General features: G+C 31.1%; 1 protein-coding gene and 1 long non-coding RNA gene across 5 annotated transcripts in view; one reads left to right on the top strand and one right to left on the bottom strand.

The window, feature by feature from the left end:
• Positions 1 to 454: 454 nt before the first annotated feature.
• On the top strand, positions 455 to 6,201 carry LOC111086663. The gene is made up of 2 exons (XR_002611399.1): positions 455 to 637; positions 6,000 to 6,201. It is a non-coding gene; the product is annotated as an uncharacterized LOC111086663 (long non-coding RNA).
• The window catches only part of LOC106463028 (polypyrimidine tract-binding protein 1-like), a 123,876-nt gene continuing 109,558 nt past the window's right edge, over positions 874 to 15,191 (bottom strand). For all 4 annotated transcript variants that reach the window (XM_022390438.1, XM_013922998.2, XM_022390439.1 and 1 more), the window contains 9 exons: positions 11,971 to 12,060; positions 11,421 to 11,551; positions 9,422 to 9,455; positions 8,576 to 8,668; positions 7,988 to 8,085; positions 6,358 to 6,476; positions 4,582 to 4,662; positions 3,933 to 3,996; positions 874 to 3,321 (listed from right to left, as the gene is read on the bottom strand). In XM_022390438.1, the coding sequence (XP_022246146.1) occupies positions 3,253 to 3,321; positions 3,933 to 3,996; positions 4,582 to 4,662; positions 6,358 to 6,476; positions 7,988 to 8,085; positions 8,576 to 8,668; positions 9,422 to 9,455; positions 11,421 to 11,551; positions 11,971 to 12,060 (779 nt within the window). In that variant the 3' untranslated portion in view covers positions 874 to 3,252. The remainder of the gene's footprint in view (positions 3,322 to 3,932; positions 3,997 to 4,581; positions 4,663 to 6,357; positions 6,477 to 7,987; positions 8,086 to 8,575; positions 8,669 to 9,421; positions 9,456 to 11,420; positions 11,552 to 11,970; positions 12,061 to 15,191) is intronic.

Genomic DNA, 15,191 nt, shown 5'->3' with positions numbered 1-15,191 from the left:
AATTGGAACATGTCTTAGTGGCGTTACTAGCGTATTTTTATTACTTAAGATGATAGGACTAGTATCTCGTCTAATTGGAACATGTCTTAGTGGCGTTACTAGCGTATTTTTATTACTTAAGATGATTGGACTAGTATCTCGTCTAATTTGAACATGTCTTAGTGGTGTTACTAGCGTATTTTTATTACTTAAGATGATTGGACTAGTATCTCGTCTAATTTGAACATGTCTTAGTGGCGTTACTAGCGTATTTTTATTACTTAAGATGATTGGACTAGTATCTCGTCTAATTGGAACATGTCTTAGTGGCGTTACTAGCGTATTTTTATTACTTAAGATGATGGGGCTAATATCTCGTCTAATTGGAACATGTCTTAGTGGCGCTACTAGCGTATTTTTATTACTTAAGATGATGGGACTAGTATCTCGTCTAATTGGAAAGTCTTTGTGGCGTTACTAGCGTATTTTTATCCCTTAAAGATGATGGGACTGCAAACTAGCTTTTTAAAAAAATATTATTATTCAAGAGGATTGCACTAATATCTCGTCTTGCGTTTTAACATAGGGAAAAGATATATTTAGAAAACTTTTGAACAGCTCTAGGGCCCGAAGAAATTTATCTTGTATATGTCTGTGGGTGAGTTTTTATGTTAAGATAATTCCAAAGTACATCATTTTATGATTATTATGCACACATATATCGCAGAATATTGTTGGAACAAAAAGTACAAGTGTAAAGGTACTGAGGAATTTTAACGTGCTAGAAAACTAGGGAATGAAAATAAACAATCGAGAATACATTATACAAGACTGGCAGAGAAAAAAATAAGACTAATGTGAAGTAAAAGTAAAAAAAAAACAGCTTCGTGTAGAGATGTTTTTCAAGAAGTTTTAATATCATTCACTGTAAAAATGCACAGAAAAATATCATTACACAGGAAAGGTGCAAGTTCACAGGAACGCTACCACCACAAAGTGAAAGTTTAAGAAAGACTGAAATTTCCAACAAAAGTTGTCATTATTTCACAACAACAAAGACAGAAGTAATAGGATTAGAAAAAAAAATCACAGTATATCAGCCATATCTGGACAGTTGACTTGACTGTCCTTCAAATGTGTTACACAATTATATTTTTTTCAGGAGAAAAACAAACAAATATAAATACAATACTGAATAGAGTGCAGCATCCGATAGTTTTTAGAACTTCATATTTATGTAATAAAATAAATGCACTTTCTTGGGTAAATTATCATTTGTAGATTGTGTTTTATGAAAAAAAAACAAACAAAAAAAACATTAGTCAAGAAAAGCACACAATATTTCATTTTACTATTATTAGTTCTGAATGACATACATTATTAATACTACTACTGGAAATGTACTATTACAGCCAGATCCTACATAAAAAAAAAAATTATATATATATATGTATGTACTTATGTGTGTTGTTACAGTTAGATCATAGCTAAAAACAGCTCAACCCAAATACAATGAGGTACTGTAAAAAATTTTCTTCATCCTTAACATTTACATTACAACATGATATGAAAAAAGCTCAGATCATCAGAGGTTCTGTGCTAACAAAGAGCACCTGTGAACATGAGAGGCACAGAAATATGACGGATAGTTACCCTGCCAAATGACCTCAACTCGTCATGTAAATTTATAATTTCATACTATCTAAAGACAAAACCTTTTGGCAGAGATTTTTCAAAAATAAGATTCCACAATCATCAAAAATTTTAAAACTTTTTTTTTTCATTTTGTGATCAATATAAGCTTTTAATATTTAAAAGGCACATTTCCAAAACAAATATTTTTTTTTACGAAACCTATAAGTGCCTAACATACCAATTAAAATTTACATGCATACAAATAATCCTGTTTTTATTGTCAGAAGTTCAAAAAAAAATGTTATGTGGGATATGTATGTCAAATAGGATAATCCAGCTGAGATTCAAGAACCACCTGTTATTTTGTGGGTGTAACAAATAATCTGTTTCAGTTAAGAATAAAATATAATTGAGTAAAAACAAACTTGATTTTTTAATATTTTTATAATGACAATATGAATTATTCCATTTTAAGTCATAACATTTCTAAGCTACAAAACTATATGATCATTACTGGAGATAGACCATCCACGCTCATAATCCCAATTATAAATAAATAAAAAAATTATAAAAGATTGTATTCATATCTTTGTAACCTTCTGGTCCCTTCTTACATAGTGAAATTACAAATCTGCTTTCCACAACACTACCTTCATGCATAGTGTTAACAACAAATTATATAATTTTCTTTCAAAAATCAAACAGTCTGATAACAATAAACTAACAAGTTCCTGTTTGTTTTTTTTATCACTAAGTTCATAATTGTCAAAAATGTTTAGAAAGTGAGAAAAACAGCAACAGTAGTTATAATTCTCCTTAAAGTATACAAGTTGGTTATAGAATGGACAACACATTGAAAACTTACAAAAGCCTTTTTTTTTCATTTGAAGCACAAAACAACCGAGCCACAAAAAAATCTATTTACTATCCTTCATAACAACAAACACATTACTTGGTTTCTTTCCCACATCATGTATTATAGAATGATAGCAGATGAATATATGCAAGAATAGATTTACAAACATGAAATTCTGCAACCACTACTACAAGTATTATATTGAATAAGCTTGCAAAAATACAATATATATAAAATGTCCATTGAAGACAACACAAGCACACACTACAGTAATCTTATATAGTAAAGAAGCGACTGTGATACGAAGATAGCTTATCAAAATGTAGTAACGACAGCACAATGAAAAACAGTTATTTCAAATGTTTTGTCATATAAAGGTCTTAATTGGTAAAACTTTCAAACTTTTTCTATTTCAGAAAGTTAAAATTCAAGTACTATATCTTCTGAGAAAATTAAATAGTTTAATTTGTAATAAACCATGTAATGATGATGGACTGCTAATTATAAAAACCAGTTAGTTAGATTAAATTAACTTAGAATACATTTTTCCAATTTCAACGAGGTATTCGTGCTGGTATGCTCATTTACTTTACAAAACCAGATCTTCAGATAACCTCCAACATCCTGGTTTACTCTCATTCCAGATTTTTTTCTTCTTCTTCTCTTTCAAGCTTCCTTGTATCACAGTGATGATATTAACAATATCCTTTCCAGCAATTTGGACAGCAAGCTGGTCAGTCAATCTTTTTATCTATTTTGTTCTAAAAACCTCAAACTCCAATTTAGATTGTCGACTTGGAAAAGGACACTCTTAAGTGGTTGGATTCACTGAGTTGGTGGTTGTGCATTTTCTGAGATAAGAAAAAAATCAAAACAGCTTAATTTTAAATAATAAACTCCTAATACTAAATTCTTAAGAACAAGTTTAGGCAGTAAAGCATCATTTTCACAGTTTTAAAATCTCACAAAATGTTTTAAGACAAACAGCAGCACTGAACCACTTTTTATAGCAATGGTACTGAAAGCTATTTAACAAAACTCTAAACCCTGTATATGATGGAAGCTGTGCATATGGTTGTTATTATTGTGTTAAAATACATTAATAAAATCAGCAGGTATGCAGCATTCCTGTACTTGAAGCTAGGGTTTGCTTTCACACACCCAGTAGTTCCTGCACCTTTGAAAGCAAATTTTTATTTAATTTAGCACTTCTCTCCAAAGAATTCTAAATTATTTGCAGTAAAATAAAGGCAAAATTACAACCTACTTTATTTCTGAACAAATTAAAAAATATACATACTGAAGTAAAACAAAATGCTGTGTTAGCAATAGAGATACGAAGTTGCAATGAAAATAAAACAAAACAATCTCTGCCATCACAGAGATCACACATTTAAGAAAAAAAAAATTTGCTTAATTTTAACCATTATTTATCTCTTGTTTACACTGAAATGAGACTTACTATCAATGCAGTGACAGCTTCTTCTACTGATCTCATCTGGATGAGAGCCATCTTGGGGTCTTTACTGTAATATTAAATGAGAATTTCAGCTTTCATAAAGTGCAGAATTATTAAACAATTATACGTAAAACCTGTTTCAGGGTTACGAATGTTCCTCAGCTGCTTATTTAACGTTAAATAAAAGGAAAGAGAAAAATGCAGTACAGTAAATTTTTATTTCTTAACTAATTTTGTTTTTTAAAATTTCACAAACAGTAAGGGAATGAGGGAAACATTTTACTCATTTGCTTTGTAAATTGATTTACAAGTTATAGCATATAACAGTGATAGAAACAAACAGTTGGACCACATTCATTAATACAAATGTGTAACAAATGACAAAACAATCATCCAAAATTTATTAACACAACAGTTATAACCCGAGGTTTCAAATGTGACTTACAAATTCTGGACTTTTCGAGCACCCTAAGTTTTCAAATATGTACATTTAAACACCTCAAACAATACACTACATGAGACAAGCCTACTCATAAAGGGTATAACAACCAGAAATATGATTTTAATGTTAATTTTTTTTCCCCATACAAATCAACTCCATTTTACTTTAATTCAAACATTTATGATGAAAAAATGGCCAAAGTGTACTTACGGGAAAAACTTGAAGGCTACAACATTACCTCCCGTTTTATTTGTAAAGGCATCCTTGATCTCCTCTTCAGTAATATTAGGCCTTTAAACAAAACATATTTTTCATGAAATTATTATTATTACACAACAAAAAAATTTAAGAGTCCTTTATAACCAAAGTATATTATATTCTAAAATAAAATACAGTTGTTCAAAGTTAATTAGTCTTATTTCTGTGTGAGAAGTATTTTCTATTATACATTAATATATCAGTTATATTTGTAACTATTGGTAAGGAATGAAAGTTCTCACCAGTCACATGTTTAGTGTTTGAGTTGTCATTTACTTACCACAAGAAACATTTAAACAAGTATCTGAACAACACAGAGTATTTATGGTACTAATATGTTTCTTATCCAAGTGTGTTGAATGGACAGATTATTCACAAGTAGCATGAGATTGCACACTTTTCTTCAGAACTTACTGAATACTCTTTAAACTTAATTGCTTAAATGTACACTTCTCCATAACTGTTTCAAATCCCTTACATAACCAATAAAGGGGTAGGTATTTTGGTTTTATTTCTGTTTAAGTGACCACAGTGAATTATGATGATAAGTTGTTTATTTATTAGAACCATTAAGTAGTGCATAAAAACTATTTGTCAGTACAAACATTTTTTAATTCTATAACGAATCAAGTAAGCAAATAAAGTATTTTAAAAATCAGTTGCCTATGGATGTTGTGGAGGCAGTAAATTTAAGATAGTTTAAGAGAAATCTTGATAAGTACATGAATGATAAGGGCTGGCTTTAAGATTTAAAAAAAAATATCTATTAATAGTTTTAGTTTAGAGGATGGAACAACTGAGATGGACCAATAGGTCCAATGTTGTCCACATTATGTCATGTTAATGTATTGTTATACTTAATGATATCATTCACAAACTATGATTCCACAGTAAGTCTAATAAACAAAAAATATATATTGTTATAAGCTATAGCTTTAATCTTGCAATTTGTTTGCTAGATGAAGGTGTTGACTATTACGATCTAGAGATTTTTAAAATATCAAGAACAAGGATTAATTATGAATAAGAGAATCAGCTAGAGAGTATTAAGGAGTCAGTTTAGTTCAGTGAAGTATTTAGCTCATTGCTAATGATCACATATATTCAGTTATTCAATAAATTAACTGTGAAATTCCACAATTAAGCTTATTTTTACTTTAGTTCCTGAATCATTAGTGATGTATTTCCATTTCAATGTCATTTGTATACTTGGGTCTGCAAGCACTGGTGTATCCAGGAATTTGAAAGGGGGGGCAAGTCTTAACATTCATATTTGCATATAATTTCTATCTATAATATTTAAACTTTATTATTTCCTTTACATTGGATAAATGAGTGTTATAACATGTCACTTTACTCATGTCTTTCAGCTACCAAGAATCGTGACTACGCTAAAGAACATAAAAATGCAAAAATTTATATAGTGAAATTAGGAATTGCAGGGAAAAACTGGTGAAAAATAAAAAATACAAGCCCCCCCAGCTACTCCAGTGCCTGCAAGTTACTACCATGTACTAGTGAAGGCAGTTTGTAGAAAAGTTAAGGAAGAAATAAACTAATTTGTTATTCTTATATCAACTAGAATTTGAATTATTTTTACCAAATAATTCCAAAGAATGATATTAAATAAATAAATGTTATCATAACTCCCATATAAGTAACTGGTAGTATAGTATACACATGATACAAGAGCTAATTTCCAATGAACAAGAAGACAAAAGTACCTACGGTATATTGGACAAGTGGAGAGTGGCAGTGGGAGGGTAGATGTTCTGGTAGTTTTTCGACCCTGGCTTTTTGAAACGATGAAGAGGGGAACTAGTAAAATCTTTGGTCAATCCAGCATCCTGGTACACAGAGGACAAAATATGGTTAAACTACTATCTTCTATGTAGGAAGTCATTAAGACAGATTTACACTAATCCAACCAAACCTCAATTTTTTTTGTACATTACAGCTATCAAGACAAACTTACAATGTAATGTTGTGTATGCATAATTATGTGTTCAAACTTACCACTCAATCACCTAATGTTTCCATTTACTCAACTCCAGTTTGTAAGTCTTTCTTCGCTGAATGTAGATGGAGTTGGTCCACTGGATCAACCGCATATTGGATTAGGAATACTGACTATAATTTCGATTTTATTATGTGAATCTACATGAAATGTGACTAACATTTAGTAAAATATACAAGTCTGTTGAACACAAAACATCAGAAGAGTTACAAAGGTATTTGTACTCAAGATGTGTCTGTGAATTGATGACGTCGGCCTGACAGGTTGGAATACAAGGGTCCACTGGTGGGACAGTAAGTATATGGACTTACAATGCTAAAATCTGGGGTTTGATTCCCTGCAGTGGACACAGCAGAAAAACCCAGTGTGGCTTTGCTCTAAAAATAGACAAGGAGTGCAAGGTGATGTTCATATGAAGAATAAAAATACTTTTGTCCATTGTACGGTGTGCATATTGTATTTGCATAACCTCTAAAACCTACGAAATGCATATCTACAGTATTTCAGTATCCCTGTACACTGTATCTTGTATTTACTCTACAACAAACTGTTGCTAAATCAGCAATATAGAGTAGAATGAATAACTGATAACTCTGACATCATATACATAATATCATGTTGAATGGCACTCTGTAAAAGGTCATGTGCACTTTGACCTCTACTTGTGTACATAGGGATAATGTGTATATATTTAGGATTAATTCACAATGAAATGCTTTGAATCTTGAAGAAACTGGTGCTGCTGTTATTCTAGGTAAGCATAAAATTTCTACTTAAGTCATATCACAAGTATGTAATTTCATATAGTGTGAAACATTAGACATGACTTAAGAATCCCTAAAATTTTAAAAATTCACTGCAAACCAAACTTTTTACATACTACAATGAAGATGATACCAACTCTTGAGTTTTTGAGTTAGGTACCAATATAATAGTAATACTTGGTCTTAGAAACTTACCCATTTTATATAGTATTTTGTTACTTTTTCAGATTATACTTCTCAGCTGATTCATCCATATAAAGTGAAAAAAACAATAAAAAGAAAGAAACAAACAAACTACATCCAGTATTTATGTATAACTATTTACCAAAAAGATGCACAATACTGTACATCATTAAACTACTAGCTAAAGTCTGAAAACAGAATACCTGAGGCACAGTTACATGTATTTTTTTGTGATGTATAAAGCTGAAGATTACAATTAACGAAACACTATTATATGTTTGTACCCAGCTTCTGAATATTATTAGATAAAAATGAACCTTAAAAGTAATAGCTGTGCTTGCTATAAAATCTAATCTTAGTCTTACAAAAGAAAAAAAAAGACTTAATGTCTTACTGGCTGCCCTTCCTTTGGCATCTGGACAACCTGATGTTTTGATGGTGTTACTCTGATCTGCTTTCCAAATACTATAATTTTGTCCAGGTGTGTCATTGCTAGAAAGAAAAAGGAGATCTCAGAGAACATGACAAAAATTCTGCATCTAAGGAAATTAAAGTTAACCCAAAGCAAACATAAATTTTACATAAAAATTACATTTTAAAACAAAGTGTATGTTACAATGACCAGCAAATTACTTCAAGCAACAAGCTTCCCCTAGGGAGATCAACTTTTTTTAACCACGTAGTAAATAAACATCTTTACTGGTTATTAACCATCTAAAACAAGAGCTGGTAGAATTTTAAACTTGTTTCTGAAATAAGTATCAGCTCATACAACATATATTGAAAATATTTGAGCCAAGATATCAAAGTATTATGGACCAACTGTTCAGAAAAATTGGGCAAGTGATGACATTTTAATTCACTTAATGAAGATCCATGAAAATGAATCAAGACATCATCGTTCATCGAAGCTTTCCAGGCAGGTGGTCCATAATATTCATCATTAACTAAACTCCACCCGTTGACAAAACAAATCCCTTACCTAATTGTGCCTGTTGGGGCTCTGCTAACTGTATCAAAGCATTGTCCTTTTTACTAAACAGAATTTTGACCCGTATGACATCACCATAGACTCCTACAAAGACCAGGAAATGAGATCTAAATCTTGAACTATTGTAATATGATCAATTTCAAAACTCCTTATCTTAATGAATACGACAAACTTTTCATAAAAAATTTTTTTGAACCTGTTAATCTAAAACAGCTATATATTCCTTATAAAAATAAACAGAAATTCACTACACAATATTGTACATAAAACAATCTTTACATAGATTCCTTTTTAACTAGTGTGCAATTCCAACATTTTGCCCAATAAGAGAAATCAGGAACAATTAATGAAGGCTATAAGGTAAATTCAAATAGAGAATAACCCTGTGGTAATAGTTTTGAACTGAACTGTGATGGACAGTTAAAACAATTCTGGTGATAATATGTCCAAAAACTTCTGGGCTAGTAATACAACATTAATGTAAGTTTTGCTATAAAAACAGATGAAACTAATAAACATACAATATGAAAACCTTGAAGATATTAGGGGTTCTAAAACATTATTTTTTAAAGAAACAAAAACTTAAACTTATTAGAGCATAATTACTACATTTTCTAATCAGTTCATTAAGATTTTAAAGTATAAAAACTGATCTAATGTGGCAAGGTCTATACCTTAAAGAAGAAATAAGAAGAAAAAGTATTTTTTGAAGAAAAATATTGAAAAGCTGTTGCGTGTAACGTATTCTGTTGACGTTTTTTCTAGTCCAAAGTGGCATTAATTTTGTAGCTGGTTGAAGACAAATGTTGACAGAAAACAGGAAAAAAAAAAACATACCAAAAAGGATAAAGAGAGCATCAGGCGTGACCATCTATAATCAGAGCAGGTGGGTGGATCAGAGTGGAAGCAATCAATATTCCAAGTGAATGAACAAACAAATCCACATGGGCAGGTCAAGTATGGAAGAAAACATATCAAAGATAAAAATTACTTAGTGAAATGTCCGGAAGCTTATATTTTGTCTTTTGCAAAGACTCCCAATATGGAGTAGCTAAACATAAGTTAGAAAGAGGTACAGGTAACAAATCTTGTAAAAAAAAAGCTTGCTCTTTGAAGAATTGGGTTTTAACTAAAAAGTTTATACATGCCATAAGAGAAGGAAATTTAAAAAAAAATTTCTGTCAAACATGATCTTCATAAAAAAAAACTGAGGTAATTCATATAAAAAAATGACAAAGAATATGTATAACATAAAATGCAAACACATAACAAAAATACTTAATAGTGAAAATAAATCTAAAAATATGTTATTGTTAACTCACTTTGGATTATACTCATAAAATGAAAAACAATATTGTGATGTTCATAAACTTCTATTTGCTTTATCAGACTAATGAAAACATTCTTAACCCACAAATGATCTTACTAAGCCTAGTGTTATTTAGAAAACAAAACCACGTGAAATATTTCTTAGTAGTGTTCTATGGCAACTAAAAAGGCTAACTGTTAAAAGTGTAGACTATTTTTATCAGCTATGTCTATAAATGTTGTACAAGATCACTGTATGTGTTTTGTTAGCCACATTGAGCTATCTGCTGTGTCCACTGAAGGGAATCAAACCCCTGATTTTAGAATTGTAAATCTGAAGAATTACTGCTGTCCCACCGGGGGACCCACAAGATCACTGTTGGTAATATCTCCAGATAAACAAATACTACAATGGAGCTAGTGATTTTTACCTTCAGAATTGTAATATTAGGGTCTAAGAGCTCTACCTACACTATGAGAAGCAATATTCTTTGCCCAGTTAAGAAAACTAGAAAACATGTTATCAATGATAACACACTACACATATCAGGTAAAAAAACAAAAGTATGAACAAGTTGCTTATGTTTTAGATATTGAAACATTAATTTTAAGTCTATTATTTAAATTAACAAACTGTTTCACTTAGACAAATTATTGGGATCTTATGATCTTTCCTCGTTTCATTTGTTTTAAATTTTGTATAAAACTAATGAGGGCTATCTTAGCTGTTATATAGTAGAGGGAAGGCAACTAGTCAACACCACCACATCTTCAACTCTTGGGCTATTTGGGTTACAATACAGCATTGCCAATTTTGTATTGTTGATATTATTCAGCTGATAACCTTTAATACATCAGTTTTTGTAGTACTGAACTAAATAGAACATGGTTAGAGCCCCCACACTGTTGGCACCCCACTTTTGCAGTCCTTTTGTGCTTACAAACTAAACTGACTTTGATCAGAGCATTTCAAGATAAGGAATACACTTTTCATTATATGTGATGTTATTAAGTGAGTAATAAATATATATTATATAATCCATTTTATGTTCAGGTAGTTCTTGGCTTACAATTAGAACTACAAATAAAAAAAAGTTTCTAAGTTAGTTGAAGTACCAGTAGAAAGCAAATGATTGGGAAGGTTAAGAATAATCTGATTGAATTGCAAGATTAATGAAACAGAAAAATATAAAAGTTAGTAATTGAATGGCTTTAACTTGTCAGTTAGTAGATGCTTTTAAAATGTATTCAACCATAATCCCAGTAATATCTCACAAAATTTACCTTAGCTAGGTGATTTATGTTAGGCCTACATCGTTGTACAACAAGTATTTTCAAGAAAGAATTTCTTTTTTTTAATTTAACCTTTTCTCACTACAGTAAAATTACACAGTACCTTCCACAATGTACATACAGACTTTTGTATATGAAGACAATTAGTTAGTACCACATGTGCTTGAAACAAACAAACTTAATGAATAAGTTATTAAAAATTCAGGATGACATAAAAAGCCCAATCATACATTACCTGTTCATTAAGGTTGCTGACAAGAAGGACACAACCTAACATTGGCTGACCTGGTAGCCGAAGTCCAGAGAGCCCCAGTGCTGTGGCTGATGTGGCAGTAGGTGGCAGTGCAAATCCACCCAAAGCGAGAGCTGAAAACATGTTCACATCTTAGTTGTTGTTTTTTTTAAAGATACCAATTAAAAATAATGAACAAGTATAGAAAAACAAGCACTTAAAGAAATGCCTTGAAGAAATTTTAACCAAAAGTATAATAATAAGGACAAATGAAAATTAATTATACAATATACAAGAAGCCTGATGTTTATTTTGGATTGCAAGACAAAGGTCTTTGAATTATTTTTACAAAGGAAAGTAATGCATAAGCTACTGTAAAAGCTAACACTTGATTAAAAATATGTTAAAAACTTAGTAAAACAAAAGGTTTGTTAATGTTAAACTAAGTATAAATATTGTACTATTTTAGATATATAGGAACTATTATACTAACCATGCAGCATTCTATTCAAAGAAAATTATTTAGCTTCTAAAGCTACGACAATAAACCTACCTCCTGCAGCATAAGCAGCAGCTAAAGGAGATCCAAGACCTGGCACTGGACCAAATGGAGAGGCCAGAATTCCCATAGAACCTAAGTTACCTACATTAAAATAAGATAGCTGTACGAGTGTTGTTTCCTAGAAAATGTGAAGTGATCCTCAGAATATACAAGTATATTATAAAAATTTTAATCAATATTTGAAATAATTTACTATAATTATTGTTTCATTCATAACCTACTAAACAGTTCAGCTATTTCTGTAAGTAGCTGCCAATTCTCCACAGTTTATAGAAATGATATCAGATGCTTAATTAGATGAATGAATGTTCAGTTTATAGTGCCATTTCAGAATGTTTGACAACAAAGACGAAACACAACAACAGAACTTGAACTTGTATAAAGTTATCTCTGAACAATTCAATGACTTAGACCCTGTTTTACCTCTAATGTTAACTTCTGGAATTAGATGTAGCAAATGCCTATGGTTCAGTACCCCATAGAGTGACTGATTTGGTATGGAACATTTTTGGGTACTTGGTAAATTTTGAGAAATTGTGTCCCATTACTATCACAAACTCTTGATGAATTTATCACTTGGCAATCCACCACCAATTAACGACCATTGGAAATAGACATACCCATGGGATGTGCAATTTCACCATTTTTTGTTTTGGCTATGTAGGTGGTGTTCAAAGGGACAAACTAACTTAATTCCAGGATACTAAATGAGGTAAATCACGAACTACTATCAATAAGGGCATTCAAGGATGATATCACTATCAGGTCTCTACGTAAGACAGAGGTTGATGCAATTTTGACAAGACTTGATGAGCTGATAAGATAGTGTCAAGTGAAATTTAAGCTTAAGAAAATTGGAAACTTGGACATTAGGAAGGTGGTGCTCAGTGGTGGTATTCATTTGCTACTGGTGTTGGCCACGGGTGCTGTACTGGAATAGGCCTTGAAACAGTGACATCCATAGTTTCCAGCTGATGACCTGATCATTGGGCAGTGGTTGAGACCACTATATGTTCTGTCCCACAACAATGACTCAAGATCCTTCACACAACTAAAGTTCTGGCACAAAAAAAAACAATTGATATTTTAACACAGACCCTTCCTATGATCTTGTAGTTATGGCATAACATAATACTAAAGGACAACAGGGGACCTTTTGGTTCATCTAGGCTGTCCCATCCAATAAATTAAACACTAAAAAATTCAAAGCCCACCCTTGTTATTCGAATATTTATCAAGCTTTCCCTTAAATTAACTGTATCTACCAAATCTGAAGGCAACACATTCCAAAAGCCAAACACCCTGTTAGAAATATAAAGCTGTATTAGCTGAAAATTATTCCTACCCTACTAATATTTATATTTGTGTCCCCTAGTCTTTCCATTTTCACCATTAAATATGACAAAATATGATGCATCAACACTATCAATTTTTCTTAACAATCTTAAATACCTCAATCAGATCCCCTCTAACTTTTTTTTTCCAAGGTAAAATAAGTTCTGAGATCTTAACCTATCCTCATATGACAACAACCTTTTCATCCCCAATATCATTCCAATTTCAAACAATTCAGTGCTTTTTTCTAAGAAATGGATCCCAAGACTGGCCACAGTACTCCAAATGTAGCCTAACCAATGACCTCTACAATGACATTATAACCTCGTTAGACTTGCATCAAATACATCTGTAGATACAACCTAAAACATTGCAGGAGAAATTAATTTCATAAAATTGTTAAATGTTTTTTTGTAACATTTTCATTTAAATAGATAGCTAGGAATAATATAAAATCACTCTCACATATTTAAGTCATACATATTTCTGTCATTAGGAAGAGTCTGAACCAAAAATTTCAGTGAACTCAAACATAGTTACAAATAAGAAAAAACAACAACTTTACCTTAGCCACTGATCTTAAACATTTGTGCCTACCTAAAACTAGTTTGTCAAAAAAAAAGGAATTTCCCTTTTATGTGGCTTTGACTTTTGGGAAATTCTTGGCAAGTATTTAACATACACTGGAATAAAAACCTATAATTTAACCAAAGGAAACAAGTTATCTAATGCTTTAATCTTTATGTTGCCTTGAGTATTAAACTACTGAACAGCCAGACCTGACTTCATCTCACAATCACAAATGAAACAGGCTTTTTGGTCACCTTGACATTTATAATTATCAAAATTTTTAGGCATAAGTAGCTAGAAGCATGATTAATCTCTAATCTACAGTAATTCACCTACAAATAAACACATATGTAGAGGCCATCCACTGCTATATAATTTATCTTTATGTTTATTATTTCTCGTTTTCAGTTAGTAGTTTATTCCGATAACCAAAATTACCACATGTTGGGTAAAATGGTATAAGCTTAGAAATATGTAATAACTAAGAAGAAGAAAAGCAAATGGCTGACCTTAATTTCTGTTAGTGTCCAGTGTCTATGTATCATTATTTCAAGGTGCGAGAACATTCATTTTATATGTATATATGTGTGTGCAAAAGTTTACTACACAAAATAACCATTCAGAAGAAAAAAAGCAAATGTGTCCCTTAAAGATAATGCAGAAAAATCTCTTAAAATACTGAGGAACATTGTAGGAGAAATCAATAACATGCAATTGTTAAGTGTTTTTAGTAACTTGTCCATTTCAAAGAGCATAGCTAGGAATAACAAGTAGGAAATGAACTCACTCCAACTTGGGTTTTTGTACACATTTCAGTATCACACATGTATATAACCAATGGCATATTTAGGGGGGGGGGGGAGTATACCATTTGTTTTAAATATTTGACAACCTTAATTAAAGGCAATTTTATTTATATTACGATTATATAACTTACTTCAGCAGTAGTCAAAATGCATGCAAATACAAACAGAAAATAAATGTTTTTTTCTTGTCTGTATAAGAATAGGCAATCATTGTAATGATTTTGACTCTGTTTTACCTTGCATGTTAACTTATGAGATTCCTTTGAATTTTATGGACAACTATAATTCAAGATCCTCCAAACAGCTAAGTGTAGCAGTCCAATTCTAGTACACGGGTCTGCGATGATTTTATTGTCTTGAAATTTTTACAAGTTCTACAGTAATTCCTGTATGTTGAATCCAAAAACGACATCCATTTTTCTTCATCATGTACAGATTTTTCACAAAACGTCATAATGCAATACATAAAGAAAAACCACAACATGTAGTTTTGAGACTAAA

The sequence above is a fragment of the Limulus polyphemus genome, unplaced genomic scaffold, assembly GCF_000517525.1.
Source record: "Limulus polyphemus unplaced genomic scaffold, Limulus_polyphemus-2.1.2 Scaffold1306, whole genome shotgun sequence".
NCBI classification, from domain to species: domain Eukaryota; kingdom Metazoa; phylum Arthropoda; class Merostomata; order Xiphosura; family Limulidae; genus Limulus; species Limulus polyphemus.
This window is presented reverse-complemented; position numbering and strand designations above follow the sequence as displayed.